Source organism: Solanum verrucosum, unplaced genomic scaffold (genome assembly GCF_900185275.1).
Source record: "Solanum verrucosum unplaced genomic scaffold, falcon-dt-bn FXZP01000007.1, whole genome shotgun sequence".
NCBI lineage: Eukaryota > Viridiplantae > Streptophyta > Magnoliopsida > Solanales > Solanaceae > Solanum > Solanum verrucosum.
In genome coordinates, this window is record NW_026020177.1 from 2,956,861 (window position 1) to 2,979,749 (window position 22,889).

General features: G+C 34.7%; 1 protein-coding gene across 1 annotated transcript; it reads left to right on the forward strand.

Moving 5' to 3' along the window:
* Positions 1-15,141: 15,141 nt before the first annotated feature.
* LOC125829096 (agamous-like MADS-box protein AGL80) lies at positions 15,142-16,296 on the forward strand. Its single transcript, XM_049508368.1, has one exon. It carries the CDS (start codon positions 15,142-15,144, stop codon positions 16,294-16,296), a length of 1,155 nt encoding a protein of 384 aa, XP_049364325.1.
* Positions 16,297-22,889: the final 6,593 nt, after the last annotated feature.

Below are 22,889 nucleotides of genomic sequence, written 5' to 3' on the forward strand. Positions count from 1 at the left end.
ATGTTCATAAGGCAAACTCCTAAGCGAGCAAGCTGGTGAACTTCTTTTGCTAATTACTTCCTTTCTTTCTCAACATGTGCTACACTACCCATCGATAGTTTGCTAAGAGCATCAACTACTACATTAGCCTTACCAGAATGGTAAAGCATACTCATGTCATAGTCCTTGAGAAACTCAAGCCATCTCATCCGGTGAAGATTCAAATCTTTCTGGGTGAACACATACTGAAGGCTCTTATGGTCTGTGAACATATCTACGTGAACACCATACAAGTAATGTCTCCAAATCTTTAGGGCAAATACCACGACTGCAAGCTCGAGGTCATGAGTCAGATAGTTCTTCCCATGCACCTTAAGCTGTCTAGAAGCATAAGGTATAACCTTACCTCGCTGCATCAACACACAACCTAGGCCGACTTTGGATACATCACAATAGATCACATAACTGTCTGAACCCTCTGGTAAAGTCAAAACATGAGTTGTAGTCAACCTAGTTTTCAATTTTGAGAATATCTTCTCACACTCATTTGACCACTGAAACTTAACCTTTTTCTGAGTCAACTTAGTCAATGGAGAAGCTATGGATGAAAATCCTTCTACGAACCTTCTATAATCACCGGCTAAACCCAAGAAACTTATGATATTTGTAAGAGAGGTGGGTCTGGGCCATTGTTTCACTACCTCTATTTTCTGAGAATCTACTCGGATCCCTTTACTAGAACCTATATGCCCAAGGAAAGCAACTGATTGTAACCAAAACTCACATTTGATAAACTTAGAGAATAACTAGCGATCTTTGAGAGTTTGCAGAACAACCTCAGATGAGTCGTATGTTCTTCCTCATTCCTAGAGTAAATAAGGTTATCATCAATAAAGAGGATAACGAACAAGTCCAAATACTACTTAAACACCTTGTTCATTAAATCAATGAAAGCTATAGGAGCATTGGTTAGTCCAAATGACATTACTACAAATTCATAATGACCATACCGAGTTTTGAAGGCTGTTTTTGGGATGTCACTATCTCTAACTCTAAGCTGATGATAACCGGATATGAGGTCTATCTTCAAAATATGACTAGCACCCTGAAGTTGGTCGAACAAGTCATCAATCTTGGGGATAGCGTACTTATTTTTGATGGCGACTTTGTGCGACTGACGGTAGTCAATGCACATCCTGAGAGAACCATCTTTTTTTTTACAAACAACACTAGTACACCCTATGGGGATATACTGCGTCTAATGAAGCCCATATCTAGAAGGTCTTTCAACTGATCTTTCAATTCCTTAAGCTAAGCTGGAGCCATTCTGTGAGGAGGAATAAAAATAGGCTGGGTATTTGATAGGAGATCAATGCCGAAGTCAATTTGCCTTTCGGGAGGAACTCCGGGAAGATCTTTTGGAAACACTTCTCGAAACTCATATACTACAGGAACTGACTCAAGAGTTGGGGTTTCGAAGCTGGAATCCTTAACCCAAAGTATATGATATATATACCCCTCGAAAATCATCTTTCTGGCCTTAAGGTAAGAGATAAATCGATCCATAGGCACTGAGCTACTACCCTTCCATTCTAAGATTGGCTCGTCTCGAAACTGGAAACAGACGATCCTAGTTCTACAATCGATTGAGACAAAATAGGAATGTAACCAATCCATGCCTAGAATGATATAAAAGTCTACCATTTCTAACTCTAAAAAATCTGCTGAGGTGATTTTCTGAGAGATTGCGACAGGGCAATTTCTGTATACCTGTCTAGCTATAATTGGGTCACCAACTGGTGTAGAGATTGAGAAGGGTTCTGAAGGAGTTTATGGACTTACACCGAAATTTACTGCTATATATGAAGTTACAAAAGAAAGAGTAGCCCCGGGATCTAACAAAGCATAAATATCTAAGTGAAAGACTCATAACGTACCAGTGACCACATCAGGAGAATCTTCCTGGTCCTGGCGAGCCTGGAGAGCATACAACCTATTCTGGCGCTGACCGCTACCTGTACCAAATGAAGCACCCTGCTGAGTTGGGCGACCTGCTGGTGTTGATAGAGCTGTGGACTGAGCCCTACTATTGTTACTTCCTTGTACCTATTTAGAAGAAGGGCAATCCCTCAACCTGTGACCAATCTGACCAAAACCAAAACATCCTTCTTTGCCTGCAAGGCACTCGCCCGGATGGTTCTTGCCACACTTTGGACAAGCTGGGTAGGTCTTGTTACCTGACACACTCCCCTGAGACTTAGAGCCTGATGCCCTACCTTTCTGATCCTGTCGAAACTTGGGGGATGGAGCACTAGCTGATGAAGGTGCTAGAGCTGAAGTATTTTGCTGAAACTGTGAGCGATTTCCACCACCCGATTTCTGCTGAGAGTACTCATAGTTGCCTGTCCTAGCCTTTTTGTTGTCCTTAGTTTGTTCCCTAAACTTGTCTCCCTCAACCTGCTGAGCATGTGTCATGAGCCTAGAGATACTCATATCCTCCAATAACATAGCATTTCTGCACTCTGTCTTCACCAAGTTAGATACCCCAAATAGGAACTTAGTCATTTGTGCCCTGGGATCGGTAACCATATGTGGAGCATACCTAGAGAGTTGGGTGAACTTCAACCCATACTCTTGGATTGACATGGAACCTTGCCTCAAATTTTTAAATTCCTGAGCCTAGCTTCCTTCAACTCTCTTGGGAAAAACCTATCCAGAAAAGCTCTGGTAAAACACTTCCAAGTCACAGGAGCTACATTCTCACCCCTATTGTCTTTCTACTGTGTGAACAAAATGTGAGCCACATCCTTAACCGAAGGGGTCTCATACAAGTCCTTAGCATAATCATGAACATAAGTACATAGAAATGATGCAGAATTTAAAACTTTTACAATAAAAGTCTTTTTCATAAAAGGAATATAAGAGTCTAGACCTTGTCTCAAAGCAACTATCTAATACAATCGAGTAAAAACTTTAAGGACACAACCCTTTACAATATAGTCTTGAATATAGAAAGTACAATGGAAACTAGAAAAGACTATCAAGTTGTCCTCGAACCATGAGGACTCACCAAGCTTAGGGAATAGTCAGCCCAAGCTTCACTTGAAAGGAGAAATACGTCTCAACGACCGGAACCTACACTTATAAGAAAATGTAGAGAATATGGGATAGCACAAATAATGTACTAAGTATGGAACAATGCATAAAATCCTTAAAACATGCATAAAAGGGACATTCAGTTGAAATCATGCTTTTGTCAAGTTTAAAAGCCATAATGCTCATTTAGAGTAATCACATAGTCAAATCAAACCATAAGCCACCCTAGGCTACCATAGTCATGCATAACTTACCTTGACCTAATCATTAGCCAACACTCATAGATAAAGAGATATTCATGTTCATAGTTCATAATAATAGAAAGTCACTCTTAACATCAACCCATATCATGCATACATAGATTCATACATCTTCATGTCATGAGTAACCCTCACCACAACCCCTTCATAAGTCCACTTGTGCAATGTACAAGTGAAGTCCCATACCCCCACTCACACTAAGTAAGACCCCTTAAGTAATCCTATTTCTTATTCATAGTTCATATTCTTGTTCTTGTAATGTCATGGATCATGTTCTTGTCATGTAGGGAAATATAGCCTTAACCGGCATAGACCATGTGAGCTACATGGAATCCGGTGTCATGAGCCCACATCGAAAAGAGGTGTTCTACTTGCCTAAGGTAGAGCTAACATGTTTAGCTTATAAGTGGATCCACTAGCTAAGAGATCTATGTGGGCACATAGTTATGGGATATGGAGATTGCTACTAGAAACCCGGACTAACTGAGGTATAAGGTTTCCATCTCATATTTCTATCCACTCGGTGCTAAGCTTAATTACCTGTAATAATCATGTTAAGTCTTTACTTTATATTCATGTTCTTGGAAGAATGCATATCACTCAAACCATCATCATATCATGGTAGCTCATGGATTCATTACGTGAGAATGTCCTTTCAACCTTAGAATCATTAATAAGTGAGTAAACCTCTCACATCATGTTCATAGTGTTTCATGAAAATAGCCTTTCAATCAACATAACAAAATTATAGCTAAAACCCCAATTCTTGGGGTGTGATTATGTATTTATGTGCTGATTTAGCTTATGAGGATTGTTAATTGTTAGTTTAAATGTTGTTTAGAAGTGATTTCAATCAGTAATTGTGGTTTAATTTAAATAATTATAGTTGCAAATGCAGTTCTACCTTTGTATTTTTGGCTTACTCGAGAGAGAGGTTTTAAAACCAAGATTATTGATTGATGGTCTGTGGGTATTGGGTTGTCATGGGTTCAGCTCGAGAGAGTGAATCCTAAACCCTTTTCCACACATTCAGCTCGAGATAGTGAATGGACTAAGGCGTAGGTTGTTCTTATTTTGCATGCTTATCAACGTTTGAGAGAAATCGACTTGATTCGGGGTAAATTGTTCGAGATAAAGTCTACCTCCTCTATAGTCTAGCCTATTCAATGATTTACAACTATTTTCTAACAGTTGCAATTACCCATTTGTGTACATTAGCCTATATTCAAATCACATCCCAAGAACTCGTCTCATTATTGTTATCTTTGTGTTATTTGTTGCTGCTGTAGTTGATAATTGAAAACCTAAACCCCTCTTATTTGACATTCGTGTCACCCCGTGATTTACATTATGTTTTTTTTTCCGTAAATGTCTATTCATATGGCTGAAATGAACATATTCGCAGTTTACTCATGAATCTTAAACACGTACCATTCCCTGTGGGATTTGACCCCAACTCATTTAGCTGGATTATTATACTAATTAATGACCATTGACACTTAGAATTGGATGAATTGTCTTTGAAATGTTATTAATCTGCCTATACCCTGGACGTGGCCGGCACTCGAGAACCATTGATGGTCCCCAAGCGAACCCTCATCCTGGCTAATTACAAGTGGAAGACTAATTCAAGCACACAAAGCTTAAGAATTGAATAAAATTCAATAAAACTCAACTTTGCAAATCTTTAACTCAAATGAACAACTCAAAATAAAAAATAAACATTCAACTAGCCAATAATAGGCACTCGAGTCTTTAATACATTTATTAAGATAAATAAAACAGACTTCTCAAACTCTACAGTCTGTCTACGAAGATTCTAACTAACAAAAATGGAAGTCGGAACAAGACCACGACATCCTGACAAAACTGAAAAGTAAATGAAATCCTCTGGAAGCAAGGAGGTTCACCATAGCTTACTCGAACTACATATGGTATCAACGAAGCGCCTGTTGATGAACTTGAATACTTGTATCTGCAATGATATAGGACAAATGGCTCAGTACGTGGAATGTACGAGCATGTAAGGGGCATTCTAAAGCATAACATAAGCTAGTACTTGATAAAAAGGAAACATACTTTCCTCTTCTCAACTAACTCAACTCAGGAATAAGTTACTCTACTCAAAGATAAAATATTCAACTCAGTGAAATAAAGCTCAACTCAATAATAAGATATTCAACTCAGTGAAATAAGGATCAACTCAATGATAAGACACTCGACTCTTGGTACTCAAACTCTGGATACTCAATTCTGGATACTCAACTCAATATAAGACAACAATAAGATTTGCAATATATGGAAAGCTTTTAAAATAGTAGAAAGCAACTCAATGTATTCAAGAATACAATATACTCAGTTTGTATGCAATGATACAATATAAACTTTGTTTATATATGAAATACAAGTAAACTCTATGTATATAAAAATACAAATATGTCTGTGGGAGTTTCTCTAACCGACAACCATCACTATGAGCTATGTGATGATACAACGTCTCACCCACGCTGCCAGAACTGTCCTATACTTTGCCAGGGTATAAGACCTACTCACTAAGTGGATCCACTAGTTTATGCTAAAATGCATTAAGGAATTATCTAAAAAGTATGACCCTTTCTACCCACGTTGGCTACATGGTTGAAGGGGGCTATGAGTTATCTCATCTCTCCCCCATATCGGTGCTCAATACTACCCCCAAAATATACTAGTTCATATGTTTAAAAACATAAATTTTTATGTGGTATGAGATTATTACTCAAAAATCTTTCTCTTAAAAGAGATGGTACTCAAACTACTCAAAACTCTTTTGGAAATCTCAGTTTCCTCTCATCTTAAATGTGAAAATATTTACTCTTGAGAATACTTAGTTCCCATATATCATTTTTAAAGAAAATGAACTCAACTCTGCTCTTTCTCAAAAATATTTCAAAATAATATTATAATATGATCATTGATGACTCGGGAAGTCATATTGCATAAACATTGATGGTATATCTAGATACCATATTGCTCATACATTGATGGCATACTCAATTGTCATACCAATCATGTTTTAGAAAACTCTTTTCTCAAAACTCATCTTTACTTTCTCAAAACTCAGTTTAAGAACTCAAGTGTTGGCATTAAAAAGCTTTTTCAAATATATAACTCAAAGCATAGGGTTCATATGGAATTATATATGAACATGAATGACTCAACTTAGGAATCTTAATAGAAATAAAGAACCTTAGTACTCAGAACTCAAGAATCAATGATACTACTCATCTCTAGACTGCTCGACTCATAGGGTTCATGTAAAATTATGGGCATGAACAACTCAACTCAAGGGCTTCATGGGTAACATGTAGTAGTCCCATCCGTAGGAATATAATCTCAAAAGGATTAGGAACTCAATGCTCAAAGACTTAGAACTCGAATATGTTATTCCTCTCGAAGATACTCAATGTACGGTGTTCATGCAGAATTTATGAGTATTAACGATTCGATTCAAGGGTCTAAAGAACATTATGAAACTCATGTATACAACTCTTCTCATTCTCATACTTATTTCCTCAAAACTCAGTTTAAAACTCAAGTGTTGGCATTGAAAAACTTCTCAAGATATATAACTCAAAATAGGGTTCTTGCTGAATTATAGACATGAGCAAATCAACTCAAGGATCTCAATAAAAATATAGAAACTCAATAATTAGGAATAGCATTTTTAAAAGAATCGGGAATTCAAGAACTCAAAATCAACTTGGCTCAAGAATACTCAAATCTAGGGGTATAATCCTAGATTTCTCTTTTACTAATTTGAAAGTAGATGTAGGGCATGAGGAAGAACAAGTCCAACACTATGATAGCCTTAAATACTTGAAAAAAAATAAGGTTCTTGAAGAAGAACTTCATTAGAAGCCTTGAAACACTAGCTTGAAGGTAAACAATCAAGAAAACCTTTCTTGAGATTCTTGGATTAGTTTCTTGAAATCTCTATGGCCAAGATTTATTATTTTCATTAGTGATTCATAATTTTATGGAGGAACTTGAGTTAGAAGGTATGGAATTCTTGGAGAAAACTTACCTTGAAGAAGAATCTTGAAAAAGACTGAAAGAATCTTGAATAAAGTCTTCTACTTTGATTTTTCCTTAGGGTTTTGCCCTAGGGTTTGAGAGAGAAGAGAATAATGGATTAAAAGATGAAAATCTAATTGTTTTGAGTCTTTTATTAGTCAAAAAATTCGTTTAAGGTTTTCTTGAAGGTAAAAAAACAAAAGCAACCCTTTTTAATGTTTTCCCATCGGCTAAGTTCGTAACCGCATTGTATAGGTTACTAAAATAGTCATAACAATTTACTCAGAAATTGGATTGACGCGAAATTGGTGGCATTGGAAAGTAGATTCAAATAAATTTAATTTAATAGGTTATGGCTCATGTAACTCTTTATATTCTAAGAGATATGATCGTTCAAAGTTGACCCAGTAGAATCTTACATCAAAACTTAATCGATAAGGAAACTTCAAGAACACTTATCAAGAAATTAAATTGCTCAATATTTATGGATAGATTAACAAATGAAACTCATGATTGGCATATGGATGAACGAACCCAACACTATGGAAGCTTACGTACCTCAAATAACTAGGTTCTTGACGAAATCTTGAATTTCTTGAACGAACGCTTTGATCATCTCCTCTTTTCTCTTCTTGAACTCTCAACTAAAACCCTAGGCGTATATTAGGACTATAAAACTGAACCTAATAGGATTAGAACCTTAAAACCTTACTAAAAATGAATTAAATCTGATTTGATAAGGAAAAGACCAAAATACCCCTCATATTTTCAGGTAACTTTCCTTAATTGGACAGCCTGACTTCAAACAGGTATATTTCCCTCATATGAGTTCAAAACTTAGCAAACTCGGTGTCGTTGGAAAGATAATTCAAAGAACTTTCATTAGCTATGTTGTAGACCACCTAACGCATCCTATACTGGGAGTTATGGTTGGTTGAAGTTGACCCAAAACTCATAACTTAACCATAACTTGCAAAATTTCAGATTTTTCTATTTCCAATTTAGTTCTTTTTAGAACTCAAGATGCTACATCTAGTGACCTGACCTAAATACTTAAGAAATTTTAAATTCCTTAGTATAATCTTACTCACAACGAAGAATGGTTCGAGTCTTAGTTCAAAAATATTCTGGAGTGTTACAGTCTGGGCAAGCCAGATGCCGCTAGGGCAGCGGCGCCACGGTAGGGTAAGCTGGCGCCAGAGCGGGATAGGAGAGACAAGATGTAAATAACGTGAGATATTTTTTTCTCCTTCTTCCTAAAACACCTAATTTAGACGTAAACCACCCTAGAAACCCCCAAAAGCTGCTCTATGCTTGGGAAGGAAGGAGAATGAGATTTCTAGCATAAGGAAATCGATGGATTGCGGATTTCCGATCAAGATCACTGTCACGAAGTCTGGAAACAAAAATCGAAGCCAAAAACCCCGTGCAACTACTTGGCGCCCAGGTGGGCTAGGTTTATTAATTGAGTAGTTATAAATCTGTGCTCACTGCGTAGTATAATGTAAATCAATGGTAAGATTTATGCGTAGGCCTTCGTGCACCGAATAAAAGATGATTATATGATCGATTGCCACATTCCGGCATAAAAATTAGATTGGGTACCACGTTCTAGTATGCTAACAGTTTGGGTTTGGGTTCCATAAGAGGACCATTGACTTGATATAATTGTATATCTTGATAATTGTGGAATTGTATGTTGTTCGTAAATGATAATTGATATTGTATCTCTCCGGAACTATTAAATGATTATGTGGACTTATATCTCATTATTCTACTATGTTGAGTAAACTTGTTATATATCTCATTGGTGAATGAACCGGAAAGGGCAAGCCCCAAAATGGGATGAAATATGGTATGTGGGAAGGGTCAGGGGTTCAAGAGTCTCTAATGTTTAAGTGAAAGGTTGTCCGGGTGTTGCAAGGAATTCGTGGTTAGTGGTTAAGAAGCCTTGATAAAAGGTGCCACGTGGCAAGGACCGGGTAAGATGAAGAGAAGGTAAGGTTATGTCGTGTGTGGTTAGTCAGGATGTTGGTAGTTGCAATGGTGGACTCTTCTTTGAGGTAGAACGATTAAACTATGATCAGGAATCTAGTAAGGAGGTGGACTGAGATGGTGGTTAGTAGTAAGGGTACTAGTGTAATTTAGAGGTATTCGAGAGAGAGTAAAGGTGGAGGAGCAAGTGGTTTTATTTCATGTTCTTGCTAGTTGAATTCTTATATTATGTTGTGGGCATCAGGATGATGGATGATGCCTACCAATACGTGTGGTTTTGTACTGATACTACTCTTGCTATCCCTTTTTGGCATAGTCTGGTTGCAGGATCAGTGATGTTTCATAGGTGAAGACGAAGACAAATCTCCAGCAGCTTCTATTTTTCCTTCCACATAGTAGGTGTTGTGTCTTTTCATTATCATGTCTGGCTTTGTACTCTTAGTAGCTCTTGTACCTGTTTAGACTAGATCCCTGGGGGTGTTAATTACTTTACAAGTCTTAACCAAAATTGTTTTAAAGGTTCTTATTTATAAAATCCTGTTAGTATATTTATCTCCATTTTCTTTAATTTTTCCGCATGTTTGACTATTGGGATATAAGGTTTCTCCTACTTAGGTGTTAGTATGTAGGTGCCCGCATGGCCCGATGGATTGGGTCGTGACAGGATCTTTTGCAGGTTCCTTCTTTGTTATCTTCACAAAGGTATCCTGAAATGGCCTATCCAATCGCTTATCCAATGTCTTAACCAATGCTTGTTCCTCCAATGGCACCACCAATAGACCCTTCGACGAATATCCCCTCAATGAATGCATCAGTGTTAATGGAGAACAATGTTAATGGCCCATTTGGTATTCCACGGAGTCCTTCATTTTCTGAGTTGTTGAGCTTGAATGATGATGAGATAATGACTTTTCTTAATGATACATCTTTCGGCATTCATGTTCAAGATCCAAATCACCACCACAACAACTTATAAGGATCTATGATATATTAATTATTAGTAGAAATGTCTGTACTTTGGTTTCATATAGATTTCTAAGCATGACAGTAGTACCTTTTTGTGTAATGTTAATTAAAGTATGAGAACATTATAATAAACACAAAATATATAATACTTGTCTTCATTTAAGTTAGCACTTATGTTTTGGTTTTAACCTCCTTAATTTTATGAAACTTGGACACCGGGAAGCTTGTCCGAGGGTCCTTCTTTTGGAACTACCATTTTCCTTTCCAATGTGGAATTCCTCCTTGCTTTCGCCTTTGACCTGTGCCAAACTCCACTTTTGGCTGTTGCCAGGTGGAATGATTCATCAACCTCGGTATCGGCAACCAAGACACCCTTCTTTGTCGAATGAATCTTCAAATCATCATCTTCACACCACGACTCCGATCACGATTTCCAGTTGACTTTATCTCAGGTGAAAGGGGTTGGAGAACACTTCACAAAATGCTCTTTGACAGCGAGCGATATCTTTGAAATTCAATCAGAACAACACTGGGTGGGTAAGATATAGGATTCTTATCTGAGTAGCGTGGATCACAAAATAGATCTATGATTTCAAGTCCACTCGTTGATTTTGAGAAAATCGAATCAATTGGCTTGGCCGTTAAACTTTTAGCTCGCAAGTAATATATATAGTATAACATAAATTTACGTATAGGACTAATTAAAAATACAACCAGATTTAAATTGTGACCTTTTCACCGTTAATTTTTTTAACTTGTAAAGAATATATATATATGGCATAATTTACATATAGGTTTTAGATAGAAGATGATTGAAGTTCAACTAAGCTTAAGTTGTGATCTTTTGTTTGTTAAATTTTTTAACTCGCGGATAATATATTTAGTATAATGATTAACGTTTCAAGTACACCTCATCCAATTCTAGGTGTAAACGATCTTTAGCTAGTATAAAACCTAACGAAAGGTTAGGGTCGAACCCACAGGGAACGGTACATGTTCAAATTCAATTATGAAGTGCAAACGTGGTCTAATCAGTTATAGGAATAGAAATTATCGAAAATATACAAACAAACAAATCTAAAGAGGTGACAACGAATGTCAAATGGGGGGTTTGGATTTGCAATTATCAACTACAATACAATCAAACACCAAGGAAATAATAATTTAGAGAGGAATTCTCGGGATGTGATCGATTATAGGCAAATTTCATTGTATGGGTAATTGAAATTACAAATAAATAGCTAAATATCAGCAGATAGGCTAGACTATAGATGCAATAGCTTTCTCTTGAACAACTATTATGAATCAGATGATTTGTTTCGAGCATCAACGACCTTAGCAAATAAGAACAACCCACATCTTAATTCATCCACTCTCTCGAGCTATATGGGTATAATTAAATTTAGAATTTTACTCTTTCGAGCTAAACCCATGTCAACCCAATAACTACAATCATTAATTGAAAGCCTTGATTATAAAACCTCTTTTTTAAGTAAGCCCAGAATTCTAAGTTCGAATTGCATTTGCAACAACAATTCTTAGTTTAAAACACAGCTATTAATTAAACCCACTTCAACTAAGCATTTAAATTAGTAATTAACAATACCTATAAGCTAATTCAGCCCATAATCACATGATCACACCCCAAGAATTGGGGTTTTAGCTAAACATAATTAAAAATGTAAAAACAATTACCAACTCGATTAGCCATCAACTGGGTAAGAGTCTCCAAGCCTTTACAATGTTTTCCAAGGGTTAAATTCAAAGACCCACTTTCAAATCCTCAAAATTAAGCTTAGAAATCCTCAAAGTCTACAATAAAAACTCAAAAACTAAGAGAAAACTCTAATTCTAAAACTTGGGGATCCAAAAACTAAAAACTCTTGAGAACTTCTTTTAAAATCCAATTTATAGTTGCCTGCATTTTGGCCTAAAAGTCCACTCGGCGGAATAAGTCGCGCCTCACTGAGTTGTTCGGCGATCCGCCTTTTGCTCTCTTCCATTGCCATTTTGCATTGGTCCTCAGCATCCAAGTCAAGTAACTTTGGGAGATCCAGTTTGTTGTCGCGGAACTGATCGGCGATTCGTCGACTGCCATTTCTTTGCCAACTTGGTTTTTTCCAGGGTTGGCACCTTGGAACTTTGGGCGAGCTAAAGCGTCACTAGGCAGTGCACCGAGTGGTCTTGGCGATCACCATGATCGCGTTTCTTCACTTCTTTAGGTTTTTAGTTCCTTTTTGTCTAGTAATGTCCTTGCCTTGCTCCTTAGCCTCCAAAGCTGCAAATCAACACTTTAACATCAGTTTAGAGCATAAAATAAGCATTTGAGGATACTTATACTATCAAAATAAAGCCCTAAATGATTCGAAATAACGGACTCATCATATGACATATTTACTTATAGGGTTGATAAAAAATGACGAAAGATTCGACTAGGTTTAAATTACATTGTGACCTTTTAGCCATTAAATCTCCATTTGCAATGTTATAATATGACATATTTTTTCTCATAATTGTAGCATGAATATGGAAAGAACAAAGATTCAACTAGGTTTAAATTGTAACCTTATCAACCCATTAAATTTAACTCACAAAAAATATAGTATGTGATATTTACACTCTATATGTGATTGTTGTTTGTTCTTTCATTTTTACTTACACTAGTAGACTTTCTTATTGCGTTGATAAGGGAAAGACATGACAAGGAACATGAAACTTGCGTGAATGTAGAGATTAACCTAAGCCCAAAAGTCAAGACTTTTTTTATTTCTTGATAGAGAAACTTTATTGATTGAAACAAAAAAATGATTTGGAGAAAGAAGAATTCACTAATTAAGTTTAAATTATGAACTTTTAACAGTTAAACCTGAGGTGACAAAATCATAATATACGACATAAATTAAATATATTTTTGTTTTCTTCTTTCGCGTGGACTTATACAGATAGACATTAAATAGAAAAGATCTGATAAATTTAAATATAGAGCCTAAGATAATTAAAATTTAACTTAGTGAACATATGGGAGAAAAAATCATCATAAAATGTCTATTTTCATTTCATAAAATATTAGTAAGATAGTCTACGTCTATTTCCTCATCTTCTTCTTGAGTACTATTCTTAAAATGAAATAAAAATCTCTTTTCTATCGTCAATATGTGTAAACACATTAATTTGGTAAGTGTCTTGTGAAATTATTTTATGTATTTCTTTTCTTCGAAACTAATTTAGAAATTTTTTTAATGTAACAAAAATAAAATTTGAGCATGGCTTGATTTTTAATATAATCGAACACTGATCTTAAAATGAAAAAAAATAATCTGTTTTTACTCGAAACTAATCTAGAAATTTTTTTAATGTAACAAAAACAAAATTTGAGCATGATTTAATTTTTAATATAATTGAATACTATTCTTAAAATGAAACAAAATTCACTTTTCTTTCCTCAATATGTGTAAACACATTAGTTAGGTAAGTGTCTTATGCAATTATTTTATGTATTGCTTTTGCTCGAAACTAATTTGGAATTTTTTTTAATGTAACAAAAACAAATTTGGGAATGATTTGATTTTAAATATAGTTGAATACTATTCTTAAAATGAAACAAAATTCTCTTTTCTTTTCTCAATATGTGTAAACACATAAGTTTGATAAGTATCTTGTGCAATTATTTTATGTATTGTTTTTGCTCGAAACTAATTTAGAATTCTTTCTTAATGTAAAAAAATTAAATTCGAGCATGATTTGATTTTTAATATAATTGAATATTATTCTTAAAATGAAACAAAATTCACTTTTCTTTCCTCAATATGTGTAAACACAATAGTTTGGTAAGTGTTTTGTGCAATTATTTTATGTATTGCTTTTGCTCGAAACTAATTTAGAATTTTTTTAATGTAACAAAAACAAAATTTGAGAATGATTTGAATTTTAATATAATTGAATACTATTCTTAAAATGAAACAAAATTCTTTGTTATTTCCTCAATATGTGTAAACGCATTAGTTTGGTAAGTGTCTTGTGCAATTATTTATGTACTGATTTTCCTTGAAACTGATTTAGATTTTTTTTTAATTTAAAAAAATTAAAATTTGAGCCTGATTTGATTTTTAATATAATTGAAAGCAATATAAAATTTCTACTAAATATGGTTTCTTCCAAAATTGGAAAAAACTATAATATGCTTTTATAAGCATTGCAATGGCAATAATCATACACATATCTTCATTTTATATTCAATAAATATTTGAATTTTATTAATAATGAAATTAATTTTTATTATATTATTCAAATATTTTAAAAATTAATATTTCAAATTTTTTTGGCCAATATTTCAAATTTTCACTTGTTTCAATATTTATCCTTTTACATTCATGAATTAAAATATACAATTTTTCAAACTTTCTTTAAAAAAACATTTGTTAATACTCTATGGTCAGTGTTTTTCATATAGATAATACTTACTTAAATCTAAATCAATTAAATTATTTTTCTAATAAGAAAATTTTGACTAAAAAAGATTTGTTCAACATAAGACTAGAGTCATAACTATATTAATCTCAAGATGATGGAATCTAATTTAATATCAAATCTACCCTCATTTATTTTTATGCCAAAATAGTACCCATGACAACTAAGTATTCTCTAATTCAATTTATTTAAAAAATTATTTGCACCCTATAAATAGAAGGCAATTCTTAGCAAAGAAACACACAACAACAATAAGAATAATAAATCCATTTCATCCCCCATATCCTAATAAACACATTTCTCCTCCTCTTCCTCATTTTTAACCATGGTTAGAAAGAAAGTGAAGTTGGCTTTCATTGAAAATAACACTGAGAGGAGAGTCTCATATAGAAAACGACAAAAGGGATTTTTAACCAAGGCTCGTGAACTCAACACCCTTTGCGATGTTGAATTGGCTACCTTAGTCAATAGCCCTTACCACAATGAACCTGAGGTGTTTCCAAATCATGAAGCTGCTACCGGGATCTTTACAAAGTTTATCGATCTTCCAGAGGAGAAGAAATCAAAAAACATGAAAACACTAGAAAAGATAACCACGAAAAGGATCGAGAAAATTGAGAAGGAACTTGAGAAGGTAAGGAAGGAAAACAAGAAAATGGAGTATACAAACCAGATGTATGGATTGTTGAATGGTGAAGAGATGCCCAATAGTAGGCACCCAGAAGATCTCAACGATCTCTGTTATGTGATCAATAAAAAACTCAAACTGATAAATGATGGGATCAAAGCAAAAACTCATGAAGAAGGTTCTACATCAAATGCTCCTCAACCTATTGCTGGACCGATGGATTCTGGTGGGACCAACTTTGAGATGTCATGGGCTCCTCTTTTGGCCCCTGTTGATTCTCCAGTACTATCCGAGATTCCTCTTTTGGTTTCATCTACTATATCTAGTGGGACCAACTTCGAGAGGCCAATAGCTCCTCTTAATTTGGTTCGTGATATAACTCCAACATCAATGGTTCCTCTGACGGCTCCATTGATGGTTCCTTCAAACGCTCCTGCTCAAATGCCTCAATTCATCTTCCCTTTGAGGAATCCTCCTCAAATGGTTCCACTTATGGATCTTTCGCAGGTTCCTTCTTTGTTATCTTTACAAAGGTATCCTGAAATGGCCTATCCAATCCTTCCAACAACAATGGCTTATCCAATGCCTTCACCGATGATTACTCCTCCAATAATGTCTAATTTAGTGTTTCCTCCAACGGCACCACAAATAGACCCTTTGATGAATATCCCTTCCATGAGTGCATCAGTGCCAATGGATAACAATGTTGATGGCTCATTAGGCATTCCACGGAGTCCTTCATTTTCTGAGTTACTAAGTTTGAATGATGATGAGATAATGACTTTACTTGATGATACATCATTCAACATTAATGTACAAGATCCAAATCACCACCACAACAACAACTTGTAAAGATATATGATCAATGTCTACTATTTATAAGTCTGTTAAGATCCATCTTATTGGAGTATATTTATACTTCCAACTTTACTTTCTTTCTTTGTCAAAAAGGCTGTAATTTATTTTGCTTACTGAATATGCTTTGTCTAGTTTTTTCACATAGAAGGTTAATTAAAGTTATTCTTCATATTTACTCTAAGAAAATACTTTTTATGTATCGAATTTATCAGGCAATAGAGCCGCCTTGATCAATCCAATTATTGTCATCTTCTTTGATCTAATCTTGCTAGTAAGAGTTTAATTATAAGTAGATATGTCTACACTTCAGTTTCAAAATAAATTTCTAAGCATGACATTAGTTTAGAGCCATCAGATCCAATGTCGCTAAAGCCTTTAGAAACATCTACAAAGTGTGCTCATTGCCGCTAAAAATACATACATAGTGGTAATTGAGTTATAATCGTTAATTAATTGCACAAACACTAAATATATTACTTTCCTTCATTTATGTATTGATTTTAAAATCCTTAATCGAGTTGTATTGTAACCAAAATTTATAATCATGATGGAAAAATAAATACAAAATGATGATGAATGAATGTTTAGGGGAGAAGATATTATTTTCTTGAGAAATTAAAGAAGATATTTAATCCAAATATCGCTAGGCAGGTTGAAATTTCTTCGCTCAACTAAGATTTTTACTTTATGTGGTTTAACTATTGAAGGGCGTACTTTTTTCTTCGTTATATTCAAATGCTTTAAAAAAACATGTTGTTTTCCTTGGATAACATTTAATATATATATATATATATATGAAAAAGAAAATCAAAAACAGAAAAAGAAAAGAAGAAGTTATACCCACATATATAACATTTCTTGGATCAAGATTATTAATTATTTTCTTCCTTAAATAAAGTGTAATCACTCCAATTTCTGGAAGAGAGGAAATGGGACTTGGGAGAGAAAATTCATTTTTTATTTTTCTCTTTGCAATGAGTTCAGTGGTGAAAATTATTTGCGTTTTCTTAGAGTTACTATTTCTAAAGATCACTAAATTTTAAGAATTTATCTAGCAAAGTCATTGAACTTTATTTTGTATAAAAAAAATCACTCAACTTAGACCTTTATATCAATAAAATCTCCCAACTTTGATCTTTGTATCAATAAAATCACTCTTAATTCCGTGAATTTGTTACCATGTATTTTGGTTAAAACTTTACCTCACTCTAGCAACTCATGGAATTAATATTTTTTTGTTTGCTTATGATTAATTTAGTTATAAAGAGTTTTTTCAAAATAAAATAAAATTAAGAGACCCAAAAAAGAAAAGAAAAGATATTGTGAAGTTCAGCTAAAATGTGTTGGGATTAAAATTAAGAATAATATATAAGAACTTTATTTGGCTTGTCTGGGAGATGGTGTTTGTTGATGGAATTAGATCTCGTCATAGATTGTCAAATTATTAACTTGAATAGTCTTTAATTAGTATGAATAGAATTGATTTGATTTTTATGTTTGTTAAAAGCTAATTCATTTAGTCAGTTCATTAGCTTTGACGAGAATTGTGGGAGAAAAAAAGAAAGAAGATGATGAAATTCACATTTTAGGGTATGTTGTGGTAGACAAGTCAAAAAAGCATTAAGAGTGATTCTATTGATACAAATGTGTAAGTTGAGTGATTTTATTGATACAAAACAAAGTTTAATGATTTTACTAGATAAATTTTCAAAGTTGAGTGACCTTTGGAGATATTAACTTCCTTTTCGTATATGGTTAAGGATAGAAGATTCGGCTAGATTTTAATTGCGATATTTTGTATGCTAAGCTTACTAACTTGCAAAAGATATTGTATGACATAAACTTACTATGGTTCATAAAATAAGATAAAAGAGATAATTCGGTTTAAATAGTGAGATTTTGGCCGTTAAATTTTTAGCACGCAAGTAATATTTATAGTATAACATAAATTTACTTATATAATTCATTAAAAATGATTAACAATACAACTAGATTTAAATTGTGACCTTCTCACCGTTAAATTTTTTAACTTGCAATATGACATAATTTACACATAGGTTTTAAATAAAAGATGATTGAACTTCAACTAAGCTTAAGTTGTGATCTGTTAAACTTTTAGCTCGCAAAGAATATATTTAGTATGACATATTTACTTCTATGGTTGATAAAAAATGACGGAAGATTTTACTAGGTTTAAATTGTGACCTTTTAGCCATTAAATATCCATTTGCAATGTTATAATATGACATATTTTTTCTCATAATTGTAGCATGAATATGGAAAGAACAAAGATTCAACTAGGTTTAAATTGTGACCTTATTAACCCATTAAATTTAACTCACAAAACTATTGTATGTGATAATTATACTCTATATGTGATTGTTGTTTGTTCTTTCATTTTTACTTACATTACTTGTAGACTTTCTTATAGCGTAGATAAGGGAAAGACATGACAAGGAACATGAAACTTGTGTGAATGAAGAGATTAACCTAGCCTTTTTGAAAGAGCTAGAAAGACTTAGAATTGGAAATAATCATTTTAGGAAAGAATGAAAAATCTGGAAATTTGTTAAGTTATGTTAAATTTGAGTTTTGGGTCAACTTCAAACAAGCATAACTCCTAGCTCAGAATGATTTAGGTGTGGTTCCAGATACCGTAGAAAAGATCTTGGAATTATCTTTCCAACGCCGCCAAGTTCGCGCTATTCCGAGTTCGTATGAGTGATATATGCCTATTTGAAGTTGGGTTGTTCAAATAAGGAAAGTCTAAACCGGATTTTAGAAGGTTATTTTAAACTTTTCCTTTCCCAATTAATTTAATTTATTTTTAGGAGTTTATTTGGGGTATAATCAGAATTAGATCAGTTTAGAAAATTGGAAATTCAGGCTAGGGCTTGGAGAAAAGAGAAAAGAGAAAAGAGGAGAAAGGAGAAGAAAGTTCAAAGATTCGACTATTTCTTGGAGATTTTCGTGTGGATTTCGCCAAGGGTTAATCCCTACGAGGTATGTGAGATCACATAGTGTTGAGTTAGTTCACCCATGTGCCAATCATGATTCAATTCAGCGAAGTTGTATAGTTTTGAAAGCAAATCCTATGAGTTCTTGATATTAATTCGTTTGAATTCTTGTGGGTTCTTGTTGTTGAAGTTTGTTGAGGTTGATTCATGTATTTAGGTGTGATTTCGAGTTGAATCTTGTATATATTGAGGGTATATTTGATTTTAAGTGTTTGGGGAAAGAACTAAGTTGAAATATGGGGTTTAGAGTTGAAAAACGAAGGAGAAAAGTCGGAGTTCACCTGGGCAAGGGTCTAGCGTTCCGCCCCAGCCATAGAGCCCCAAGTGGGGCACCGAAGTATGGGCTCTGGGGCGCCGCGCCAGCCAGTATGCCCCACCCCATCCTCTGAAGTTTAAAGGCTGGTGCCCCGCGCCTCTCAGAGCGCTAGGGACACCAATTCTTCCCACTTCTCCCCCTTCTTTCTGTACTAGTTCCTTAGCAACGTACCTATGTTTCCTAGTTGATTCCAACACTCCAAGGTGCATCTAAACATCATGAAATCATCTATAAACATGAGATCATGAGCCTTGAATCCATAATTCAATTTGAGGAAAGTTAAGAGTCAAGTTAAGAAGTTAAGAATCAAGTCAAGAGAAGTTCATAGAGTTTTTCAAAACTCTTTTACAAACGTTTTAACTTCGTTTTAAGACTTAAGCTTTGAGTTGACTAATGAATAAGAGTAAGAGTTCATTTCTTCAAAGATTATACAGGAACTAAGTATTCCCAAAATTTAAAATGTTTTCACATTTGAGTAAGAAAGGAAACATTGATTTCAAAGAGAGCTTTTAAGCTAAGTTTTGAGTAATTATCTCAAACCAAAGAAAGAGTTTTGTTTTAAAAACATATGAGCTAAGTATATTTTGGGAGAAGTATTGAGCACCGATATGGGAATGCAAGTTCATAATAACTCAAGTCTCCATTAACCATCTAGCCATCATGTGTAGAAAGGATCATACTTTTTAGATGATTCCTTAGTGTTTTTTAGCATAGACTAGTGGATCCACTTTGATAAGGCGTTCTATATGATGACAAAGTATAAGACAGTTCTGGCAGCGTGGGTGTAACATCTCGCCAATTTGAAATAACTAGGAAGAAGTTAAGAATTGGAAATAACCATTTTTGGAAAGAATATAAAAATCTGGAAATTTGTTAAGTATGTTAAGCATCCAAGTTCCAGTAACATTTCACGAGATGACATCACGATTCGTAGAGCCACTCACGCCCCATAGGTGGGGTCTCGTGAGTGGGTGGCTTGAGTTGGCCAAGAAGATGGGATGCAGACCCAAACCACGGACCTGCAGGACGGGGTGTGAGCCCACCTACGGTCAGTGGGTGGTGGGGCGTAGGTCCCCTCTGCAAAAGCTGTCTTGAGTTCGGCCAAGTGAGGGGTAGTTTCGTAAATTCTTAATCAATTAATTAAGGGTGGGGATGGTTATTATTAGTTATTTTAGACCTATATAAATACTTCTAAGTCATTAAACTCCACATAGGAGCTCATAACTCACAAGACTCAAATTAGAAACCAACTCTCATCTCCAAAAATTCTCTCTAGGACTCCATTGAAGAGCAAGGCCAAGTTCAAGCTAGGGGTTCAAGAACCATCCTTTCTTCTCCTATTTCTTGTGGAAATCAAGCTAAGGTATGGATGATTTTCATTCTTGGGTAGCTATCACCCAAGAAGCCCCTTCAAACTATGTTTTAAGACTTCCAAAAACCTAGGGTTTCACTCTAGTCATGGGTCTCCTTCCAAAACGATTTCAATTATTTAATTATGGTTTATTATGTTTGTTTATGATGATTTATGATTGGATTAATGGAGTATTGTTGGATTTTGATGAAAATCTCCCTTGGACCCATGATTTCCCTTTCTTCCTAAATTATGAACTAAGGGTGACTTGATTGATCATGGAAGCTTGACAATTGATTATGTTTACATTTATTAAGTTGTTGAATCATGAAATCCCTCTATCTAATAGGATAATTCTATAAGTTAGGTTTGATCTTGATTCCTAGCCTTGAAGGGCAATAACTAGGGTTTGTGTATGTTGATGAAGATTGTATATGAACTCATGATTCACCTATGTAGTGATGATCCTATGAGTATTGTGTATTGGTGGTATTGATGCAAGATCCTTCTCCCATATACCCTTACACTTGATTATGCATGAAAGGTCTATAATTATGAACATCATAAAAAGATAAAAATCATTACCAAATTGTGTTTCTGTCAACTGGGTAAGATTAATTTCGTCTTTACAAAGGTCCAAATTGAAGAATCTCAAAGACCCACTTCCAATTTCTCAAAAATGGAAAACTTCAATTCTTCAAAGCTAAGGAAAACTTGTCTCAAAACTCAGAGTTCAAACTGAAAATTCTAATAATAATAAATATGATAAAAAAAATCCTAGATTAAATGTTCAAAAATGTATTTATAGTCGCCAAAAATATGTTGCGAAGGGTCATTCGGCGTAGTAAGTCGGGCTTGCCGATCAACTTGGTGATACGCCTTTTTGGTCCATTCCATCGCCTTCTTGCATTGGCCTTCAGAATCCTCCAGGTCTATAACTTTGGGCGATCTAATACTGCATCGCGGAACCACTCGGTGATCCTCCAACTGCTCCTTTCTCTCGCCAGCTTGACTTTCTCCTTCAAGGCTTAGCACACTGGAACTTGAGGAGGTCATATGGCCACTCGGTGACTCGCCAAATGGACTTGGCGATCACCAGGCTCTCTTTTCTTCCTTCTTTCAGCTCGCTTCGTTCCTTTTTGCAAATTAGTGTCCTTGCTTTGTTCCTCAATCCAAATACCTGGAAATCAAGGATTTTGCATCTGTTATTGGCACAAAATAAGAATTTGAGGACACTAAATCTATCCAAATAAAGATCTAAATGAGTCCAAATTTCGGACTCATAAACACCCCAACTTAAACTTTTGCTTGTCCTCAAGTAAAACTCAAGTTCAGCAGTTCAAAAAGGATGTCTCAAACAGTGCTACACAAGACTGAATCATGAATGCACACAACAAGACTCAATTTACTTATGCAAGGATCAATTGTGCATTCAAATATTCAAGTTGTTACTCACCATTATCAAAGAATCTCAAACTCTCACACTCAAAAAGATGAACACGTGCATGACTCCACCCATAGGTTTGCCCTTATTTTCCAACCAACACTTGTTTCAACTCACTCAAGATCAAAAAGGTCTTTTCAAGGCTTGTAACGGGGCTGAGTGTAAAGGTATGGTCATTTAGGCTCAGTGGCTACTATCCTCATGAAATGTGGTATGAACAACACTTTCTTCCCTTTTCTTCAACATTTTTATTATGCTCAAAAGTCACCCCATTATTCACTTTCCATGGCATACCAGACACCCCATTTCTTTTGCACTTTCGCAACTTTATTTCAAACTTTTTCATTCTTTTTCTTTTTCATTTTTCTTCTTTTTTGTATGGAGGGGTTCCATCATTTTTGTAACACCCTAGATTTGTGAAGGAAAAAAATTTCAGAATTTTCAGATTTGGTAGGTGCC